The 23,540-nt window shown below is 38.1% G+C and overlaps 1 protein-coding gene across 1 annotated transcript in view; it reads left to right on the top strand.

The window, feature by feature from the left end:
- Positions 1–23,540, top strand: part of LOC128507855 (gamma-aminobutyric acid receptor subunit alpha-3-like) — a 140,511-nt gene that overhangs the window by 7,236 nt on the left and 109,735 nt on the right. Inside the window, exons 2-3 of the mRNA XM_053478982.1 lie at positions 3,265–3,556; positions 13,609–13,715. Of these exons, the coding sequence (XP_053334957.1) occupies positions 13,630–13,715 (86 nt within the window). The 5' untranslated portion in view covers positions 3,265–3,556; positions 13,609–13,629. The remainder of the gene's footprint in view (positions 1–3,264; positions 3,557–13,608; positions 13,716–23,540) is intronic.

Here is a 23,540-nt window from a genome sequence, read left to right as displayed (position 1 = left end):
AGTGGGTTTTCTCTCACAGTCCAAAGACATGGGACATGCAAGGTGTTCCCAAATTGCCCGGAGTGTGTTGTACATGTGTGTAGCCTGCGATGGATTAGGACCCCATTCAGGATGTACTCCCGTCTCATGTTCTAAGTCTCCTGGGATAGGCTCTAGGCCCCCCTGTGACCCTGTATATAGGGTAAATTGGTATAGGCGATGAGTGAGTTAATAAGTGATTGGTTAGAGCGGGGCAGGTTGGGACACTTGACTTAACCCAGGGCACAGGATGAGACTTGGAAGCAGCAATAATTTTAGCATTGTTAAGCATCATATTAGTGGGAAATGCAAAAAACTGGCGAACTCTGGCATGAACATCTAAGCGATCAGTTTACAAAGAAGCAACATTATGCACATTTTTCTGATCCATGAATTATATGTTACGGTAGACGCCACTGTTAGCCCACTATGACGTCTCTCTGCTCAGAAGCATGCACTGAAGTGGGTAAATACCAAATTCATGCGTCTTGCCTTGACTTTTTGTTTAAGAAGAAAATCCATCAGTCAAATATCAGCTGAGAAGCCATTTCATGCTGAATTAAAGGTTTCTTTGGTTGTACTCTATGGTGGAACCCTTAATGGTTACTGTCTTTATCAAAGAAGGTTCCTAAAAATGCAAAGTTTTTTTCACTGTATGTAGATTGATTGGAATCGTGTCCTTACACGTCCAAAAGACACAGTGGAAGGTCAGAAGGACAGGTGGTGTCTGAAAATCTGGCTAAAAGTGATTCGGCATCCTAAAAAAAATTGCAGTCTGAGCCCACAGAGGGGATAAATGCAGAAAGAAGCAACTGTATAAAAGTTACACGTCTGTTTGTTTTTTTCATGTGATTACTGGCCAGGTCACGTCAGGCTCAGAGTGCTAATTTGTAAGGGCAAAGAAGGTCTCTTAATATTTAAGAAGATAGCCATAAAGAAGAAGGAAACTGTTCGACTCTCAGTAGTACTGTGTAAAAACCTGCCATACTTGTTTTGACAAATGTTACTTTATTGTTCCACATTTCAGCACCTATTGAGCAGAATTTTTTCTAGCTTTCATCTCTTCAAGTCGAAATAGAGGAATGAGGGGAATGCACAAGTACAGCCATTAGCATACAGTACAGTGCAAGACAATACAATAGCTGTCATCAGGGTGTTTTAAAGGCTGCCCTGAATTCGGAAATGGTGCATGATTCACTCCCTGGAAGGATAATGGAAAATAAACTAGCTAAGGTTTTTAACAGACAATCGTCTCAGCTTTAACAGGTAGAAGCTGCGAAGGGACAAGGGTATGTAGAACACTATGTCTGATATGCCACATGTTTTTTTATTGTTATCATTATTTATTAACCCTTTTGTGCCAGAGAACCAGGAAATAAAGAAATCTACATTAAAGAAAATGTAAAAATAAAGTCTTTAAGATTTTTTTCAAAAACATTTAGCACAAATGAAGTCACAGACATTTATGAAACAGCATTTAACACAACCTTATTTCACAATACAGTTTTTTTTTTTTGGGGGGGGGATAAAAGTCCTATTAGCCTTCTTTACAGCTACCTGCTCAATAAAAAAAAGGATTTTTACTGTACTTTTTGTTACATATAAATTGAACATAATAAAAAAAATAGTAAAGATAATTGCTATAATTCTTAATTTCTTTAATTTACATTATGGTACTAGGCAGACACTCTTTTACATCTGAACAGTTGAGGGTTAAGGGTCAAGGGCCCAACTTGGTGGGGTTTGAACCTGGAACCTTCCGAACTGTATAACGTTCCAGTGCATTTGTGCATGCGTTATGCGTCTGTAAATAATAATAATAATAATAATAATAATAATAATAATAAATGTATAAAAGTGAGAATTAAATTGGGAACCAGCTAAACCTTACTTACACTTAAACATTATCTGAAATTACATGAGAATTTGTTTTGTCTGTTGTTTGCGAAAACATTTTTACACCGCAGTCAGGCTTCACGAAATACAACACATACATGAGCCCGGTCTCTTATTGTTGTAATCAGTACGCTGAGGGCTTACTGACTTACTTATTAAATTTACTTATGAGGTATCGATATTTGGTAGCGGATGACGAGGCACTTTTTCGATACTCAGTGGTCCCAAAGCAGTTCACTCTGTGCTGGAAATGTATCCAAGTCTGGTACCCAGCCTTACACGCTACAGAGACACTATATGTATCAGTACACATTCAGTGTGAGGTTGTATAAGACAGGATATGATCGAACAGTAGTTAGTAGTCTAGCTATAGTTACAATTGTTTGGGGTAAAATAGAGTAACGTTCTGTATGTGGCACAATTGGTTGATGGAATCAGTTAAAATAGTCGTTTGGATTTGTTGCTTTCCAGTGTCATCAATAATTTTCATAAAATTGAGAGAATCTCAGGTTGTGCTGTTGGTTGCCGCTGTTGATGAAATCGCAGCTTCACGCCCCTTGTAGATATAAAAATGAACGGTCGGCTGTCGCTTTGCCGCTCACTCAGGGTTGTAACTAACAATTCATGCTGAATATCAGTTGGCCTCATGCCCTGTGCTCACTGTGCTTTGTCCTGCAGCTCTGCCAGTTCTTACTGTAAAATCACAGAGAACAAGCAAACATGAACAAGTGAAGAGTAATAATTATCCGATTATTATATAGCTTAACAGCAGCCTGGATTTTTAAACATTGCCTATTGGAGCATGTTCTTCTTGCTTCTTTAAGCTTTCTAGCTGAATGAAAATGGACATCCGATGTGGAAAAGAATAAATAATAGTCTTGTGAAGTCACAGATAAGCATTAATTCTAGGTTGAGCAAATTGAGGCCATAATGTCACAGCTCTCCTGTAGCTTAACGTCATCCTGTTCTTTGCTCAGTCTATGGCTGTCGGCTCTCAGGCATTAATGACCTCGATTTGTGGCGGAGAAAAAAAGCAGAGTCTCTTCCTGTGTCACAGTCCCATCCACGCCTGACTCACGATTAGCCAGATTCCATCTCGTTTTCTCTTGTGGATGCCGCCCTGTGTTGAGTTCTCTGTACTCATTTTCCCCTTGTCAGAGTGAGATATCGAGCCAAGTCAACTTCTTAACTTCAGTGTGTTTGCTATTAATCATTATCCTACTCATAATTTTAATTAGAGTCAGTTGTGATTCGAGGTAAACCAGACGGATTGCTAACGATCTCAATAGGTGCTAAGCAGAGTGAGAAGCGCAGCCAGAGACCGCATATTTTATTGATCGTTTTTTGAAGGAGGAGAAACACGAGGGACAATCGATTACAGACGAGCAGGATTATCAAATGAAGACCTCTGGAAGTGACACGGCTGTCATAGTTTTGACACCCAGCTGATTATCTGCAGATGGTGGAGCGACATCGGCGTGTTCTGATGAGGGCAAAGGGCCAAAAGCAATCTGTGAGATATGTGCTTCTGTATCGGCTTTAATGCAAACTGACATTGAAATGACAATATTGATGAACCAGTCCCACAGGAGCCTGAACACCATGTGGCGATGTGTTTGTGCAAGTGAAAGTTGTTCCAAAGGTAATATGTACAAGTTATAGTTTAAAAAAACCCTCACTGCTTGCTAAACCAAGCTATGTGTAGATAAAACTTTGTTAGGAAATAGGTACATTATTACTTTTCTTGTCTTTACTCCAACTCTTAATTAAAACTATTGTACTATTTTATGTGAAAATATGATTTCTGTTTATTACTTTTTTACAAGCTGTTAATGATATGTTATAATTAATAAAAGACACAACAATATAAAAGAGTTCTTTTTTACTGTCAAAACAAAACTAGTCCGACATTAGTGAGAACATCTGGCTGCAATTTATTTTGTAGCTTATTTATCTTCATTAGGCAGCCTGTTGAAGAAGCACATAAAAAAAAAAATATATATATATATATATATATATATGTATACACTGTATATATATATATATATATATATACACACACACACACACACACACACACACACACACTACAAGCTGTCAGAAACATCTTCATACAGAAAGGAAATTAACATTTATGAGTCAGCCATAAGAATGATTTCGGTTATTGATGGAGGTCGCTAATTTTTCCATAGACGAGGAAACCATTCGACGTTCAACTGTTAATAATTTCAACCGCACAGTACACTGTCAATCAAAAGCAAATCAAAATTGAGGTGCATAAAAGTACAATACCATAGGTCTTAGTCATTATAGGTTTTGCTGCTCTGCTTACAAAACGTGAAGTTTGCCATGAGTTGTTGTGTGAGTACAATGTAGGTAATCAGAGCCGAAATTCACTACCCTCGTTCCATGCAAAAATGCCTTCCAAGGTTCACTGAGCTGAACCGAGTTTGTATCTTTCAAAGTTATTCTGAATTTAGCACATTTTCTTTCCTGTTTAGCTGTACAGCTATACAGTCAGTTCACACAGTTAGCCATAAAGCTAGTTGTAGTCAGCTAAACACAACTGTGTGGTGTGCATGCACTGATATATCGATATTATAAGCTTGTGCATTTTCACTTTGCAAAAAAAATCCTGCAGTACTGTGTGTTTTAGGAAATTTTAACGATTTAAATCGATTTCTGTTTGTCATAATTGATTGCTTGATATGCACTGGGAATAATATATAATCAGTAATCGTTTTGTCAAAGGCTCTCATATCTGAAAAACCAAATATGCAGAAAATCTGAATAGGAACAAAAAGAATCCTTACGTTTATCATGATCCTCTTTGGAAAGATTCCTCATCGATGCCAAATAAGTGACAATTTAACTTTAGCGTAGACTCGCCACATAATTTTCTTATCCTGATGAAAAATAAACACTATAGACCAGAGCACATTTGAATTTCATTAGACTTTAATTTTATGCTGCTGCAGACAGAATAAAAATTTGCAGTAGCACTACACATTGTTTTTGAATTAAAAATAAAAAAACTCAAGTAAATCAAGTATTTCATGAATAAAAAAATAAATAAAAAAAAACGAACAGAGGAAATGCATTTTTCAGGGTTCTTAGTAAAAAACAAATGCTTGTAATATCTTTGAGGGAAATTACATGTACAGTTTATTAAATATAAAACATTAAATATTAAACTTAAATCCCTTTTACCTACACCAAGTAGTGCCCTTGATTAGGGGTTAGCGATTAATTCTATTACTAGTGAGAGAGCATGTTGTTTAGGATAACAAGATAGCAAAACAAGGTTCTCGAATGTGTGTTCCTGCTGAAAGTGCTTCTGTGCCTGATTGTGAATGTGGGATTTGTCAGGCAGCTGCTCTCTCCTCAGTACTGCGGACCGTACAGACCTACTCTCACCCACGCTGAGACACACAGTTAGTGTCATTAATGGTTATTAAAATACCCATTACCCATAGAGGAGATAAATTTTGTTAAATATCCCAGTGCTTTTATGCTCTATTTAACTACTTATCAAATGCCTCTGGTCAAATCAGATTATTTGGGTGGAACTAACTGTTAATATTATGCTTTAAGCACTTAGTTAAATGGGCAAAAAAATATAATAGTATACAGTAAAAAAAGTAGTAGTTGAATAGTTGAATCATTATTGTAAAACATTTTTTGCATGCAAGTAGTGGTGATAAATAAAATGTTCATTCCTTGTCGATAAAGAGGGTTCATATAGAATGTCTGAGCTTGTGATGAAAGACATATGTAAATTAAAAAAATGCATATTTCAATTTAATTGAAGTATAGTCATCCATATACTTATTTAAGTCTTATTTATATGTATGCGTGTAGACTAGCATGTTTTAGGACCAAAACTCTGTCTATATGTAAGTACGCCTTAAGCTGAATCAACCTCTTTAACTCAAAGTGCTATTGTAATTCTCTGAAGCTTAGCTACTGTACTGCTCTCTGAAGCTGCAGTGCTGAGCAAAAGCACTTTTAGCCACGTTTTTTAACTTTACAGTTACTTATTTCCACATCATGCTGCTTGTCATTCCTTAGACAGCTTGTCATTTTTGCTCCTTATGAAGATTGTTTTGCAACATTTATGTCTGACCTAAATCCTGACGCTCAAGTTGACATCTATTGTGTTCCTTACTTGTACAAAACCAGTAGATTGACACGTTCTATTGTGTGTAATCTTTTTAGCAGACTAAGTGAAAGGGTATTAATTATTGCAGTACTCAGTGTTCTAGTGTAAAGAGAGCTTAATAAGTATTGTTATGCATAATTATCTCAACAATGGTAGCTTTAAAATATCTTATTTTAAAGATATTACACATTCATATCAATGTGCATTAAAATGTAAAAAGTATTTTAGGATTGGCTTTGCTTCTGTCTGTCTGTCTGTCTCTACTCAAGGGAAAAACACTACAAGTTTACAAACTCATCAGGTAATTCAGACCAGAGCAAACGAACTAAGGTGTGAAAGCACTCTTAGTAAACTGCACCCATGCTCCAAGTTTCAAGCAGATTATTGCAAGCATTTTAAAGAAATCAGAAATGAGATTAGTGGTCTCTTACACCTAAGTACTGACCTTAATCCAACATTCAATGTGTGGATACGAATATCAAAACATCCAACAAAAATAACCTGACATTCTTGACTGGAAATGGGGAGTTTTATTTCGAGTTAGTGTTCTATAAATTGCTACTGTTTTGTTAAAGAGAAACTAACCTGGTGTAATATAAAATGAACATTACACAAGATTAGTTCTTAGTAGTTTTAGACTAGCATTAACCAGCTAATTCATACCAATAAACCGAATTTATTTTTTTGGTTATTGCTTTTCTTTAGCGCTCACTACTGTTTTTTATGATAATGTTTAGTGTTAGGATAAGTGTTTTGTAAATAATATAATTAGTTAATTAAGTGCATGCATAATATACTTTAAATAGCAGGTATAGATACTAATAGTAATAATTAAATAATAGAAAAACGACCACTTGTTCCTCGGTCAGGTTTATCCCAGCGGAGTAGCGAGCGTGTGTTCAAATAGCAAATGTTTTACGGTTAATAAAGACTTTGATTTATTTTTGCATTATTTATTTAAAGTGGTTTGAAATTTCACTTTGGCTGTATTTCTTTTAAATGGAGGAAAAATAGTGCTTCCGTTTCTCCAGTAAATGTTTAACTTAAAGAAAACGCCATACAGTCTATTATTTAAGACTGAACACTAAGTGCTGTGATTTATCAATCTTGACTTTTCATAACTTGTCCAAAAATCTGTTGTTTAGAGAAAAATCTAAGAGAGCTTAGATCTACATTGTCATGCACATGGTTGATCTTACATTCTATCCCCTTAATGTTCAATACTCCAGCCTGCTATAAATCATTATCGACAGTGTTCACTCTTAGGACTTCTTCAACAATAATATCCACTGCTTAATTTAGAAGAAATTATCACCTTGCCACATAATCTCTTTTAAGAATTCCAAGATCCTGGTTGATCTCTGAGTCATCAAAGCTTTCAGCTTTCTGAATGCCTTATGATAAGACTGGCCAATGCTAGCGTACCACCCTAGCCACCTGTTTTCTTTAAAGCTCCACTGGCCAAGCCTGAACACTGCATTGGTCCAGAATAATGACTATGATGATGTAAGTATTTCATGAACGAGGTTTTTGACACGTGAGTAGCAATCCGCCCTCAAACCGTCAGCCTTGTCATCTTTTGCAGAATGCCGAGATTGAAGCTATGCTTATGCGCCAGTGTTGGCAGGTCATCTACTGAAAGCACTTTCAACAGGGTCGAACTGTTTCTCTTCACAATGTACTTTGGTTCTGTTTCAAAAACTAAATCTCTGCCCCATGGAGCCCTTTAGCTCTGATGTGTTTGTTCTCTTTTTTTTTCCTTCTATTTCTACTTTTTTTTCATCCTGTTCTCAGCCTCAGCGTACTGTATGCACCCACTGAACTGGACTTGTCCCCAAAACTGATGTTTAACGGTTTTGTGTGTGTGTGTGTGTGTGTGTGTATGTATGTGTGTGTACTTATATTTACTGAAAATATTCAGTTAAAAACTTGCATGAAGACAGCAAGCATAAACAGTAGTTCATATCACGGATGATTTAATTTAGAAGGCTAGTTTCCAGTCGCTGGTTTACAACTTCAGATGAAGTTACTGAGAAAAATGCAAACTCTGGTTCATTAAATTAGCCAGAGAAAATCTACTTAACCACTCAGGATTATATGTCAGCCCTGATCCAAACAGAAAAAAAATGTTGCAATACATTTTTCATAGCTCTGTGTAATAGTTATAACAAAGAGTTATTTAACTTTATAAAAAAGAGTTCAAACTAAATCTGATGTATCCAGCTAATTTTTATGTTTATAAAATGTCACTAAGGTCTGAGAGGGCCCTTTGTCAAAGGTTGTCTTGGGATATTCATTCGTCTGTTTAGTTATCCATTCATTCATTCATCCATTTATTAAAGTCCCTGGTGGGGTCACAGAGGCAACAGCCTTTGGCTTTTAACCCTCACCAGATTTAGACTCTTTATGGGGGATCCGCAGAGATTGCCAGCACAGATATAAAAGGTGGTTAGAGGGTCTTGGATACACTCTGCTGTCTCGATTCCAGTCTGATACAGCTCTAGTGCAAATCATTCTTGCAGGGTTCTCCAGTCACCTTATCTGGATCCATTTTGCTTCTCGATTTGGAGGGAGCAGCAGCACCTCTACTTTGAGCTGCTCAATCGATAACGAAGACTAATCTCAACAATTCGGGTATGAAGCCACTTTGCACTGTCTGTACAAGTGAGGACATAGACTGACTGGACATTCCAAAGTGACTAAGCCAGTTTCAATGCAAGCGTCTAGTCCATGTAAACATGTCCATCACAATTCATCTGATTTTTTTGTTCAAATCCCACATGGTCAGAAAAACAGGTTTTTCTGTGCAGATAGCACCCTCAGATCTTTGCCTTTTTTTTTTTTTGTTTGCAGTCCTCAGGTCCACTCTTGTCTGAGTGATCTGTCCATCACGGGTGGCCCCTGTGAACATTAAGCTCCAGCTTCCATAACCCTGCGGTTAATGGAAATACACACACCCCTACATCATGATCCATATCCAAGAGAGATGGAAATTTCACAGTACAGGTAGTTACTAACTTAGTCCCTAATTTCTGTAGATATGAACGGACAGCAGTTCTACGAACATTTGTAGATAAGAACAAATTGCGGAAGTGGCTCACGTGTATTGTACAATAAATCACTTCCAAAGAACAAATTCCAAAGAACAAACCCAACATACCAACATGCCAACATTACCAACATGCTCCTAAAACAGAAATCGTTCGTGAGTCAGGGACAGCCTGTATAAAGTCACCAAGTTCTCCTTGCTAGCTAATCATGATCAGTAATACTAGCTTTCTCTTATACAGTAAGTAAGACTAAAAGGATTCTTGTTCATGCCTTTCTTCTTTGCACTGACAGTGATTTCAACTGGATTTTATTATCTTTGCATTTTGGGTGACTCCATTTGAAGAGTTTGAAGTTTGCACAGATGGTGCGTAAATTGTGCTTTTATGCTATATAACTACTATGCGCAATACGATTTAAAAACATATTTGCATAGTTATCTGTGCTAAACACACACATTTCTTTTGCACAGATGTGATTTGTTTATATAGATAAATTTGCCTTACCATATGTGACAGTATTGTCACACTTTATAGTCTTATCTGTTCATACTTTCCAATTTTCACTTATATTTTAACTAATTTACCTTAAGAATGTAATTTAAGTCAGCCTCAAGACACTGCCATACTTTAACAGAGGCACTGTGTCATAATTAATTAACCAACTTTTGTCATCGTAGAGCACATTTTCAGGCTTTGGCGTGGTTCTGAGTGTGAGTATTTCAGAAACCCTGTCATATGCTGATAGACCCATTCATCAGTTTGAAAAAATATTAATGCTGTATGGGCATAATGCTTTATTACTGCGAGGGTGAAGCATTATGTGCGGATTTTTCATTACTTTAAAAATGTCTGATGTCATGAGAATTTCAGGTCTGGAAAAAGTTTCTCTAAATTCCCAAAAAAACCTATAAGTTTTACTTGTATTCCATTGTTATTAATGCTTCTAATTATATATTTGCAGAACCTATAGACCATGTATCCTTATACATAAGAACAAGCTGTCACAGGATGTGGGTCTGGCTTTCCTTCAAATGATAATAAACTTCCCCAGCAGATCTGACATACATTACAACTCAACAGTGTAAAAAAACATACAGGGCGTTCTGGATTTTTCAGTGTTATCACTCATAAACCTGCCTAAGAAAAAGAGTAATGTAATCAGCATCCTTTTTAGCCTCTGGAGGAAAGCAAATGTAGGGAAGGATGAAACGAGTTCCATTCTGAATTAAGGAACAGAAAACACAACTCTTTTTTCTGTTCATTCCGCAACTCCAGGCGCTTTTAGTTATTTTAATCTTTATTCACCATTGTGAAAAACGCACAACAATGGGTCTGTGTTCTTAAGCCTGTCAAATACCGAACTCAGAACCTGAGAGCCAATAGTACTGACACAGAAGCTGTGCTTTCCTTTTACTGTAAATCCCAACTGGAATTCCAAACTACCCCCTCTTCCAAATTTTAAAAAAAATAAAAATATAAAACTAAAACTCTTGCTTTTATTTTTAAATTGTTTTTAGCTTATGAACATTGTGATTTATTTTATTATTTTTTTTGCTTTACCATGATGCTTCTGTGTATTGTGAATCACCAAAGCAGTCCCCAGGTGCCTGATGTAACTGTTCATCCTGTGAGATCAGAGCAGAGTCGATAGTAGCAGGCTGGCCCTCTGATTCTACCGTTATAGCTGCTTGTGTCGGTCTGCGGAGGGAGGGTATGAGCTGAGCGTAGGACTGTGAGTGATGATTATTAGGGGCTCATCTGGCTCAAGGGCAGTTAAAGGGAAAAAAAGTGCTTTGTGTTATGTTGTGTAAGATTTTTTGAGTGGATTTTTTTGGCAATGGTTTTATTATGGAGACAGTGTGCAGTTTAGGGTGAAATGAGTTATCTTTCTGAAAGTGCCTCTGGTTTTGATGGTGGGTTTTGGCAGGCATCTTCTCTCTCCTCAGTACTAGAGACCGTATTGACCTATTTCACCCATTTATGTGGAGTGAAAAATATTATTAAACATCTCAGTGATGTTACTGTATATTATCATCACCACATGTGGAAAGTGTCACAAGGGCCTTTTCTAAGATGTTTTGAATATTATGATAATTTTAAATCAAATTGTTTCATACTTTTATGAAATAATTACAAACCAGTTATTTAAAAATTCTGTGCGAGAGATGAAGCACATGGACTGTATAATGTCAGAGTTGTAGATAAAGGGGTGCACATTTAACATCCAAGCTGCTTTCTTACAAGCCTCATACTGTATTTCAGCAGATGGTAGCTGCAATCAATTTATTTTATAGTTGTCCAACAGGTGCATATACTGTAAATCCGCTATACTTATGTATACTTATCTGTCCAATAAGGCTTAATAAATTTAGGAAGCAACATTTTTATTTTGTGGGTTATATCGTGTTATTATCCCAGGTCCAATTCTACCAAGCTGAAACACAAAACAAAGTTTATATGATCATAATTGAACCGGTTTGGCATATGCATTTGTTCTGTATGTAATACAGAGAAATCGACACCCATAACAGTAAAGTAAACTCGATCCCAAATCTAAACCCATGCAAAACCACAGAAGCAGGTACATTATTGCTTCTATCGCTTGGTTCCTTCTAACTGAGACCACCGAATCCCTTTAAGAAACTCCAGGTTTAATCCCAGATCTCAAAGGAAATCTCATCACTGTGCTCGGCCCGAAACTTAACCGCTGCTCTGGATTAGTGTCACGGTTGACCGAGCAGGTAGAAGACCTATGGGGATCCAATTAAGCTTTGTGGATTGGACTGGCTAAAAATGCAATATGTTGTGGAAATGGCGAGGAAGGGAACAGCATATTTTCAACTTTGAGATTGTCTTCATAAAGTTAAAACTCAAGCCTTTTTTTTTTAACCTTCACAAAAGAGTGGTTTCTCAGGAACAGATTAATGTCCCTGAAAAGAATGCTACTCTCTTATATAAGATAGGACTCCGGACTTGATGTTCAGTTTTAAATTAGGTTTTAGAACTTAAACTTAAAGTCAAGAACGTCTGCAAATGTGTAAGCTTTCAAATATAGCTAACATAATGATTTGTGTTGCTGTGTCACTGGTTTATGGATAGGTCTTTAAATAAACATTATTTGCCATTAAGACAGACTGATGTTCAATTATTTAATCTCTACCATGCTGCTGCTTCTCCTGAGGCCATGTGTATTTATCAGGTTTTAATTAACAGGTGCTCACTTGGTTTTCTTATTTCATCTTCTCTCCACTGGAATCGCTGGGCGCTCTCGCTTTCCGCCACAGGAAATAGAGAATGTTTGAGGTCATTAATGTGAAATAAAATATAACAGTTCTGCTTAGACAGCATTAGATATGGTTTTAGTTACCATCGGCTAATCATACACATTAGGAAAGATACTGAACATATTTTTTTCAAAAATAGACAGACATGGAACATTCAATTTTCCTCTGAAAGTTGAGAATAGGATGAAAAGATTCAATAGGACTACGACCACGTAACAAATATTATACTTTAAAATGTATAAGTATTGTTAGAAATCGGCTATTGTTTAATTGCTTAAAATCAATAGTACACAAGCTTTCCTTTGCCGATCAGGTGTGCATCATTCATTAAGATATAGACACCTGTTTATAATAAAAATAATAATAATAATAATAATAATACATTTTATTCATTCATAATGCACTTTAGATTTGAAGCAAATCTCAAAGTGCAACAAATTATTTCAACCCTAAAGCAATGATAAGAAGATAAGTTTTAGGACCAGATTTAATTTTTACGCTAAATTTTTATTAATTGCTTCAGATGCTTTTACTTCAAATATAACGATAAAAGTTTTTATAAACGTTCTGGAAATTGCTGCACACTAGCAAGGAGTTAGTTTAAGTATAATTTACTTCTTGCGCGGCTTTCTTTACTTGTCGTTCCCTGAAGTTGCGTTATGGTCTATTTATAATTTCAAACTGCACATAGAGGGAGCAGAGGTCCTTAATACAGTGTGAATAGAAATATTCACATTAGTCTTTTTCTTTTTTCTTTTTATCTTATTATAGTCTGCCTGGCTGGGAAATACGAGGTTTTTATGGCAGCCCAGTTCAGTGTGTAGTTTCCATGGGCAGCTGTGGGCGCAGCTTGGCATTAATGCAAAAAGTTATGGTGAATATAATGATTGCTGGTATGCTGAATTATCAGGCTTAGCAAATGTATAATTCCTGCCCCATTTATGACTGTCTATCTTCATCAAAACTGAACAGAAAACACATTCAGGCAGTGTCTCTGGAGCCAGCCCTGGTGCCAGTTTGTCCATGTGGAACAGCAAGCTTCTCGCACGGCTGCTGAGAGCATGTGTTCTGCAAATGCTAATGTGTTGCTTTCTGCATGCCAGGCGGTTGTCAACAACGCAGCCACCAATAAATCATAAAACGGCTCCTATCACTTCACTGGTTCGCTCATTCTCGGCATCATCTCTTCTCTCAGCAGGCTTTCTGAATTCCGAGTGACATGGCTGGCGGTCCCAAGAAGCTTGCCGCTCTTGTGTCGTGTGTATGGGTATTCCTAATGCTCCTCGAACCCAGCCTTCAGAACGGGTAAGATCATAACCTTCCGCCTAGCTTTCCCTACACTCACCACCAGCTCTGTGGATGTTTTATAAGTGATACCCAAATTAATAAGATTCTGTTACAGCAGTCAGACTTGGACAATTTGTAAAATGTCATTTGGGGCAGCTGCAGCTGGGTTTACAATGTCTGTGCCAAACTCACACCAAAATGAATAATTTTTTTTAATGAATGAGAAAAGTGCATTAGTTTGTAGTGAACTCTATACATTTTTAAACAGAATCAAGAAATGTGAGGGGTTTCAAGTCAGAGAGTTTAGGTGTATGTACCAGTCAGCTTGCACTTTTAACCATTCTTTCCATGAAATATTTCAGGAAAGGTGTTTTTGAAAGATCTAGAAGTTTAGAGGTCATGGTGTTGTATGATTCATTTCCTAGCATGTAGTATGCCTTGTTTTGTGACCTGCAGATTCAATCACTAGCACTCCGATGCAATAATCCAGCATTCACACCCGTTAGCGACAAAGCGACGGGTGGTTGTTTTTTTTATGTATACATTCCGCACAACACGGAACCGTGATTTGTGCATCAATTTATGCAAATTGCGTACAAGGTACAGCGACAAACCCAAACATGTGGCATGTAATATAACAGTTTTTCCATTCACATCTACATATTTAGTTCCTACCTGCAATTAGTGTGATATGTACTGCGTAACTCATTCAGAAGAATATTTTGTCAGATATGATCTCCAGTTTACCCCCTAAAAGCTTAAGTGGTGGGTCTCTGAGTGGCTAAATTTTAAAGCGTTTGCCCTATCATCCGGAGATCGCTGGTTCGATTATCAGGTGGTGCTGGAACCTCTCGTAGCCAGAGGGAGGAATTGGACACGTCTAAATTAGAGAGAAAATCGGGGGGAAATTCCCCCCCCCCCCCAGGGTCCGGGTTCGATTCCCGGCAAGACTCAATTCCTGTCTCTGTGTGCATGGAGTTTGCATGTTCTCCCCATGCTAGGTGGGTTTCCTCCTGATACTTCCAGTTCTTCCCACAGTCCAAAGACCTGCAGATTAGGCTAATTGGCGTTCCCCAAATTGTCCATATGTGAATGAGTGTATGCGTGCCCTGTGATAGATTGGCACCCAGTCCAGAATGTACTCTGCCGTGTGCCCTAAGTCTCCTGGGATAGGCTCCAGGCCCTCTGTGACCCTGAATACAGGATAAAGTGGTACAGACAGTGAGTGCGTGAGTAAGTGAGCAAAGGAAAGAAGTATCAGATATCGTCTGTAACTCTGCGTTAGGAAATTACAGATAGACTCAAATGCAGGTTGGTTACACTTTAATATCAGAAACCTGAAGCAAGCAATATCGAAGGGGTAATCCAGCTCAGAGTCAGGAAACAGGCAAAGGCTGAGAGATCTACGAACGGGACTAAGGCAGAATCATAAAATGAGGCAAAACCGGAATGTATCATAGCACAGAAAATATTGCTTAGCAATGACTGGTGAGAGCCAGTTAATCTTTATAACTGAGCGTCTTTAAATGTTGTATGGATATGGGTGGAGTGATGATGTCCAGGTGAGGCTTGTTAGTACTTGTGAAATCATGATTGGGTGCTTTGTGACGTTTCGTTCTTTCTTGTAGTCATTTGTTGATCTGATAATTTAGCTAATATGAAGCCTTGGATGTAGGGTGCAAAAAATAAGCATTTTCCACCCTTTACTTAACTTCCTAAATGTAAATTTAACTGATTTTTCATGTCAGATTTGTCGCCAATTGTCTTGTGGTGTAGAGTGCGCTGATTGTTTTGTAAATTAGAGATTTTGGCCCGTTTTAATGCGGAGACATGCCGCAAGTTTCACGAGGAGAACGCAATAGTGAAGAGCCAGCGTGTGCTTAATGAAACTGAAGGTCAAAGCAGGTAAGATTACTGAAATATTGGGCATGAGGGCACACAATAATCTGGAGAACGGTTGTTTGATGGTGTGGTAAAATAGATAGATAGGATGAGCTGAGCTGGAGCAGAGTGTGGATCGGAATCGCGGGGGATCATGGTCACCTGCGACCATGACCTGGCGTACCGTGACATGAATGAATTCTTAAATAGGTGGCTTAGTGGTGTAATGGGTAGCAAGGGTTTGAGTCCTGCCTTAGATCTGTCTGTGGAGTTTGCTTGTTCTCCCCGTGCTTGGTGGGTTTCTTTTCACAGTCCAAAAAAAAGGCGTAATGGTGTTTTCAAAATGCCCGGAGTGTGTGTTTTTGTGTGAGTGAGTGTGTGCATTAGGGTTGCGCGATATGCCCATTGTCATATCGTCCTATCGTCAGCCTGTAAGATCGCCGATACACGATAGTAGTCAAAGCCCAGGGATTCTGCGTGCTGTCGCGTTGTATTCAGAGAGTAGTACATATTTTTGTGGTTATTTTTTTCATTTCATGTCTGTTGTTTTATCGATAAATCTGCTCATATCTGCGCACGCGTTTATCAGCCTTTTGATCAAAAAGTTGCACGCGCAACTCACTTTCACTTTGCACAAGGCAGTGTTTATTGTTTAGTGTATATTTAGAGGCACATAAACACAATAAAACAATTGTTTTAGGCTAACATATCATACCTCATTGTAGTTTTTTTGCACACACGCGCGGGTGCGTTACAATAATAATAAGGAAAAATCACAATAATAAATTCGGAGCAGTACTACTAATAATAATTATACTGAATGAAGAAAGCACCGTCGAAGAAGTATCATCATTGAAGGAGAGAAGAAAATGAAGAATTAATACTTATCAGTATTTACAGTTTGAGCTCGACATGTTTATGAGCTCTGTCGCTTGCTGTCAATGGGTGACTAGGAGAGAGAACACATTTTCGGCTTCAGTAGACACACAATACTTCAGACTGAAACACGACTGCCCCCTACAGGTAATGAAGGGCATTTTCACAGCTTGCCGTGCGCAGCCGTGGCAAGTCACGGGATTCCTTTTCTTGAAACGTGGGTTTTTAATGGCGACATCTGTATCGTCCATATAGCTGACTATCGTCGATAGACGAGACTATCGTCGATAGACAATAGTATCGTCTATCGGCACAACCCTAGTGTGCATGCTTGAACCCTCTGATGGACCGGCTCCGCGTTTAGGGTGTACCCTGCCTCTTGCCCCCTGGGAAACGGTTCAGTCCTTTTGCAAACCTGTACAGGATAAGCGCTATACAAAGTGAGTGAGTCAGTGAATTTATAAATGTATAATATTAAATTGTATACGCAAACATTTTGGCTCTTACCTTTGTCATACAGTAGAGACTTAACACACTGGATGGGTTCCACACGGCCGCAAGAGACAACAGTAAAAAATTATAATGACAACTGGGGCCTGGAGCCTATCCCAGGAGACTTAGGGCACGAGGCAGAGTACATTCTGGACTGGGTGCCAATCCATCAAAGGGCACACATACACTGATTCACACACTACGGGCAATTTGGGGAACGCCAATTAGCCTAATCTGCAGGTCTTTGGATAATGACAACTGCACAAGAGACAACTTGTCATTCAGTAGTGTGAACACAACATTATTTCTACGAAAACTGGTTACAGTTATCTTAGAAATGAAAATATGGCAAAATGCTAATTTTTTTTAGCACTTCGCAGGATATGGCGTGAGTAACTGCTGCTGACTTGGCACGTATGGTCCCGCATATGCAGCTGGTCTCTTTATCATCAACCTCTTATAGCTCCATTACATTTAGTTATACAGTATCTTTATTAAAATGTATTAATTAGAATTTCCATATTAGTATATGAGATAGAAAGGCAGGTGACAAAGGGACAGAAGAGAGGAACGATAAGGTCCCTTTCTCTTCAACAATCTACACAGGTGAAGTTCATGAGGTATTTGGACCACGTTAACATGAGCAGAGAGAGAGAGGACAACAGCATATTGACTTTTTTCAGTGTCACATAAGAGAATGATTACCCTTACACTTCTCATCTCATTTTCAAAGGAAAGAAACGCTTTAAAAGGTGCAGTATTCTGTTGTCACTCTGGGAATCGTGATAATGAGCCAATGTCTTCTTAGAAGGATGAAAAGAAGAAAAGTTTTAATATTAGATTGATCTTGAAAAAGATGTTTTTTTTGTAAACAGTTCACTCACTTACATACATGTTTCAGCTCGTTATTGTCTTGCAAATAATTGCTGAGATAAAAGAAAACATTTAAAAAAAACAAGATAGTAGTGAAAAGCTTAGTGTTAGTCCCTGTGAAATATATTTTTATATTTCCTGATTACCATAACACAATGTTTACTAGGCTGACCCATTTTTTTCAACTATCTCAAAACGAGCTTTAATTTAAAAGAGTGTACAAGCCTAGGTGGAAGATTCTGGAATCTCTACACACGAGTTTTTTGTATAATAATAATAATAATAAATGAACATTTTTAAACATACCTCAAGAAAATTACATTTAATTATTTTAATTAATGGCATATTTTTTCCAGACCAAGTAGAGGAAAACAATTATGTAATCACTCACTGTTGAGGAAAAATATTAGAGATTCATTAACAACAAAAAATATGCCAGTTGGTACTATGTTAATCGCCTTGACTTGGATTCTTTGAAGCATGGACCTCAATAATATGAAACAATATTCTCCATTAAGATGGTTCCAAACTTCTTGAAACGCGGTTGACGGATCAGAACAGGATATAACCTTTTATTTATGTCTTTCCTGAAGAAATACACTTTGCTCTGTGACAAGACGCATTATCATCCTGTAAAATTACTTCATTATCACCAAACCTATTTTCTATCGAATGAGAAAAGCGTTTTAAAGTTTTCCACTTATGGTTGCCATCTGCCCTGGTGCTTTACCTAACGTGCAACGCCGTATCATAAATGAGCGGAGATTAGATTGTGTTCTTCAGACTGTGATCTTTATAGGTTTCATTAGTGACACCAGACAAAAGCTGAAGATCACTTTCATCTACACGCCGTGATCGATTCTTTTTTTAAAACCCAGCTTAAAAAGTGTTTCTGTTTGGCATTTCTAAATGTAAATGCCATTTCATTCAACAGATTTTTTTTCTGACACAAAACATGGATCATGTGCTCGCCTATTTGTCTCTTTTGTTTGTTTGTTTGTTTTTGTTTTCAAGGCTTATTGCTTTGAGCTTTCTGTTCTGATGCTTTGATGTCTTCCTTGGTCTAACCGTATGTTTTGCTTCACATTTGATTTATACTCGCACCAAATTTAGACACAGCTGAATGGGACCATCCAACATCTTTTGCCACACTCTGTGTTGGATTTCTATCTTAAAAGTTTTTGTTATAATCTCTTATATTTTTTTAATTGACAACTTTGTTGTTGTGGCAAGTCCAGCATCTCGTTAAGGTTTGTAAGCCCTCTCATTTAACTGCTGTCTCATTTGCTTTTGGTATATGTTTTAAAAATGCCTTTTTATGGTTGTTACATGTTTTTGTTAACAGTAAGTGATTTCAGTGGCGCGGGCGGCTTGGTGGTTAGCACTGTCGCCTTGCACCTTTCGATTCCCGCCTTTGCATGTTCTTCCCATGTTTGGTCGGTTTCCTCCCGGTACTCTGGTTTCCTCCCACAGTCCAAAGACCTGCAGATTAGGCTATTTGGTGTTCCCAAATTGTGGTGTTCCCGTAGTGTGTGAGTGTGTGTTCCCTGTGATTGATTGGGCACCAGGCCCACCGTGACCCTGAATACAGCATTAAGCGATATAGACGATGAGTAAGTGAGTAATCTATAACTCTTTTATGAACTGCCATTAACTTAAATTCTTTAATGTAATTTATTTAAGGCATGCTTCATAATACCAGAATTAAACAAAACAGTCATATTTGTGGTTTGCTTATTTGCGACGAAGTAGAAAACCGAGATGAACATCCCTAAGTGTAGTGATGAGTGTATTCCAGGGGTTATATCAGAGCAGCTGGGGTCCAATGGGGCAAAACTGGCCAGGCTATTTTGGTGGGACTCTCTATTCCCTGTCACTCACTGCAGCCATAGCTAATTGTTGACCATATATAAGGTCATGTATGCAGAAGAAGGTAGATAGATCGTTTCTTCATAGTGTGCTACACTGCCCAGTTAACAAGTTGTGACTCTCTGGCTTCACATGATAACCTGTCTGCAGGGTGCGTCAATTTTCCTCCTGCTTTCTGCTGCTCACTGCCTTTCAAAGCAAGTTTACTTTCAACCCCTTCAGACATGCATGAATTTAAACCTAATATTAAAATTCTGTTTCTTTAATGCATTTATCTGCAAACATCATGAAAGTGAGGGAAGTAAATGTGTAGAGAATCTGCTAGAAGGCAGCTGGCATCAAGGTTAGTCCTGCTTTGTTTGACAAGGGAGAATAACACATTCTACCATCGCTTAGAGGAGATTAGATGTAATTAATGTCACTTGGATGGCCTCGTGTTGTGTCTTTGTAAATCGGATCATGTGTTCCATACATTAATAAGTTCTCTTCCAGTGTAAAGCCCCTTAACACCCACCTCTCATAACCACCAGCTGACATTTTAAAGATGCTGAAAGAGACAAGATAATAACAATTTTCACCACAAGTCACTTCATCCCTCGTGTCATGTCCTTGCTGTTCCATGCTTCAAAAGGTACAGGCTTTTAAAGTCTCAGGAGTCATGCTCCTCTGCAAGTACATTGTCCAAATGCGTCTAAATGACTACTGACACTTCCTTATTGATCGTGGAGGCATGGAATTAATGTTTTCTGGGGGAAATAAAACACACACCGCTTTCTGTGCATACTAACGGGGTGACCTCAATCACTCTGAAGTCAAAGCGGGCTGACTCGTGCATGCCGACCCTGCCAAGTACTTTGTCATCACCACAGAGTGTCAATGGGCTTCACCTTCATGCTGCTTCAATCTTCTTTATTTTATTTTTATTTATTTAAGTTTTTTTAATGTAGTGTAGATATATACCTGGCGGCACCGTGGTGTAGTGGCTAGCACTGTCGCCTTGCACCTCCAGGGTCTGGGTTCGAATCCCGGCCAGATTCTCGTTTCTGTGAGCCTGTTCACCCCGTGCTTGGTGGGTTTCCTTCGGGTACTCCGGTTTCCTCCCACAGTCCCAAAGATATGCAGGTTAGGCTAATTGTTGTTCCCAAATTGCCCGTAGTGTGTGTATGAGTGTGAATATGTGTGTGTGCCCAGGTCTCCTGGCATAGGCTCCAGGCCCCCCGTGACCTTAAATGCAGGATACAAGATGAGTGAGTGTGAGATATTTACCTTTTAACTCAAAGAAAAGTTTTAACGTAAAAAAGTTTCTAAAACATCAGTAGTATCCTACAGTACACAACCTGCCTGTTTTTCTGTCCACATTTTTTTTTTCCCAATCTAAATCAGTATCCCTACAACGCAGGCAGAAAGGTTTGCTAATGGATAAAGTCGTCCTGAACAAATCCCCTGTATTAGTCATTACAATCTCTCAGGGAACACTCACATGGCCGATATCACAGCTCGATTTAACAATTCTTTTCCACAATCCATCTTTTACATATGAATGCGCCTGCGTACCAGAGAGCGGCTGATAACCTTACTCTCACTCACTCACACACAAACTTACACACAAACTTACACACACACACACACACACACACACACACACACACACACACACACTCATTATCTCCACCCTTTGAAGCACAATCTCAGTTAATGAGCACGGACAGCTCGAGCCTCTTCCGTTGTCTGTTTTGTTTGGGATCAGTCTCAGCACCCCTGGCTAAAGTGACAAAAAATCAATGGCAACATGGGGGTTGGGGGGTTGGGAGCGCCCCTCCACTCCTGCCATCCTGTCATATTGATTGCTCATCGACTCCTCTCCTTTACTATCCCTTTCCCTACACTACGACTCCTAATCCCAGGCATCAGTGGCACAGTGACCTAGGCAACAAATAGCTCAGTCTCCTGATGGTCAGCGCAACGCCATCATGTTTTATGGGCTGTGGGAGAAAGTAATAGTACCAGATGCTCAGTAATTATCATCTTTAGTTTTATTACCAGTAAGGGGTCTCAAAAGTGTCTTTTTTTCCCTTCCCACACGCATGCATGAACATATAAGTTATATACATATATATATATGTATGGTGACGGGCCAAAGCTATCCCCAGATGTTTTTTAATATAATGACTACAGTCTGGTTGAATGGAATTGGAGTAAACATCTCCAGGTATCATGGCAGTGTAATATCGTGTAGAGATAATTAAATCTTATATCACACGAGCCTAGCCAACGGCTGTTATAGCCGAACATGCATGCCACCTATCTTACCGCTTTTCCTGTTTTTAAATCCTTTTTATCTCTGGTGCAGTGAAAATGCAGTGATTTCAGATTCATCATCCGGATCTCTATCATGATTATGTTGTGATGTATGACCCTACCGCAGAGATTACCATGTTAATCACCTCATATTTTTTTTGTGACAGAACCCACAGCAGCACCATGTTCACTTAGCTAAGTAATAGCACTGTCGAATTTAGACCCCCCTAATTCGCTAATAGTTTCACTGGGCAGCTTGCGGAGCGGGGTCTGATTATGCCCTCCCCTGGCTCTACAGGGGGGCAGACTGCAGGCCAAATACTGAGAACTCGATATGAAAAACTCATATGGCCATGCAATTTCTGAGCCCTTTTTCACAAGCACATTAAACAAGAATGAGTCAGGCTTCCAATATTTTCTTTTTTCCCCCCCTAGTTGTACCAAAAAAATTAAAAAAGGGCTGAAAATATTCTTCATTATCTAATTCTATCAACGTCTTAGGCTATATTTATCGTGCAGATGACTCTTTTTAATTTCAATGCATTATTAAAATAGTGTATTTCATTCATTGTACATCTCCTTCAGAGCTCTCTCAGAACTGTGTAAATGTTCAGTGGAGCCAAGGAGGACCTGTCAAGATTGGATTTTCAGCTTCGGATGTTTTAATCCTCCCTACTGATTTGTCTCTTAATTGCAACAAGGGAAAATCACTTTTTTGAAAATCAAGTTTTGAGAACAGTTGCTCTGTTTAAAGTACATTTCAATTCTAGTTGTATGTACGGAGACAGCTATAAAATGTATACACACTTCAGGAAAAGACAAATAGTATGATGAATATTATATTAATAAAATATTAATAATATTATCATATAACATAAATATTAAATATGTATAAAAGTTCTTGAAGTGTGTATACTTTTTTTGGTTTTGGTTTTTTTTTTTGGTGTATATGGTGTTCAAATTTTATATATAATTTTAAACAACTATACACAAATAACTTAATTAAATTTAATTTTTTTAATAGGTCGCATAGGCAAAAGAATGGCACAGGTTCATGAGATTAAATGCTTTTGTTTTTTTATTGTTATTTTTGGTTGACTCTGTGATCTTGTAATAGTAATAATAATAATACGTGCATTTTTAGTTTGACATTTTTGCGACAGCATTTTCATGTTTCGGGAGCGCTCATTTACATGGTTTAACAGTAAAAATAACTTTGGTTCTACTTCCCCTCCTCGTTAACACACACCGGCAGGACTTCCTTATAAGCGATTGTTTATTTTCAAAATTAGTTTCGAATCCGGGCTGCTTTAGTTTTAATGGTTAATTCTACTTGTGTTTGTGTTTTTTTATGAAAAACCTGTTCACTGTGCGTACTGACGGTCTTCTTATACTTTTTACGGCAGCTGGGTTAACTGCCGCTGCATTAACTATCTCTCAGTATACCTTTCTGGTGCTACCGCTCCTGTTTATTCTGCTAGCACGAGAGGGAACTGTCCGCTACTAGTTAATCGATCGCGAATGGCAAATTTTATTACATTTTTTAAATTTATT

Source organism: Clarias gariepinus, chromosome 19, assembly GCF_024256425.1.
Source record: "Clarias gariepinus isolate MV-2021 ecotype Netherlands chromosome 19, CGAR_prim_01v2, whole genome shotgun sequence".
Classification (NCBI taxonomy): Eukaryota; Metazoa; Chordata; class Actinopteri; order Siluriformes; family Clariidae; genus Clarias; species Clarias gariepinus.
This window is presented reverse-complemented; position numbering and strand designations above follow the sequence as displayed.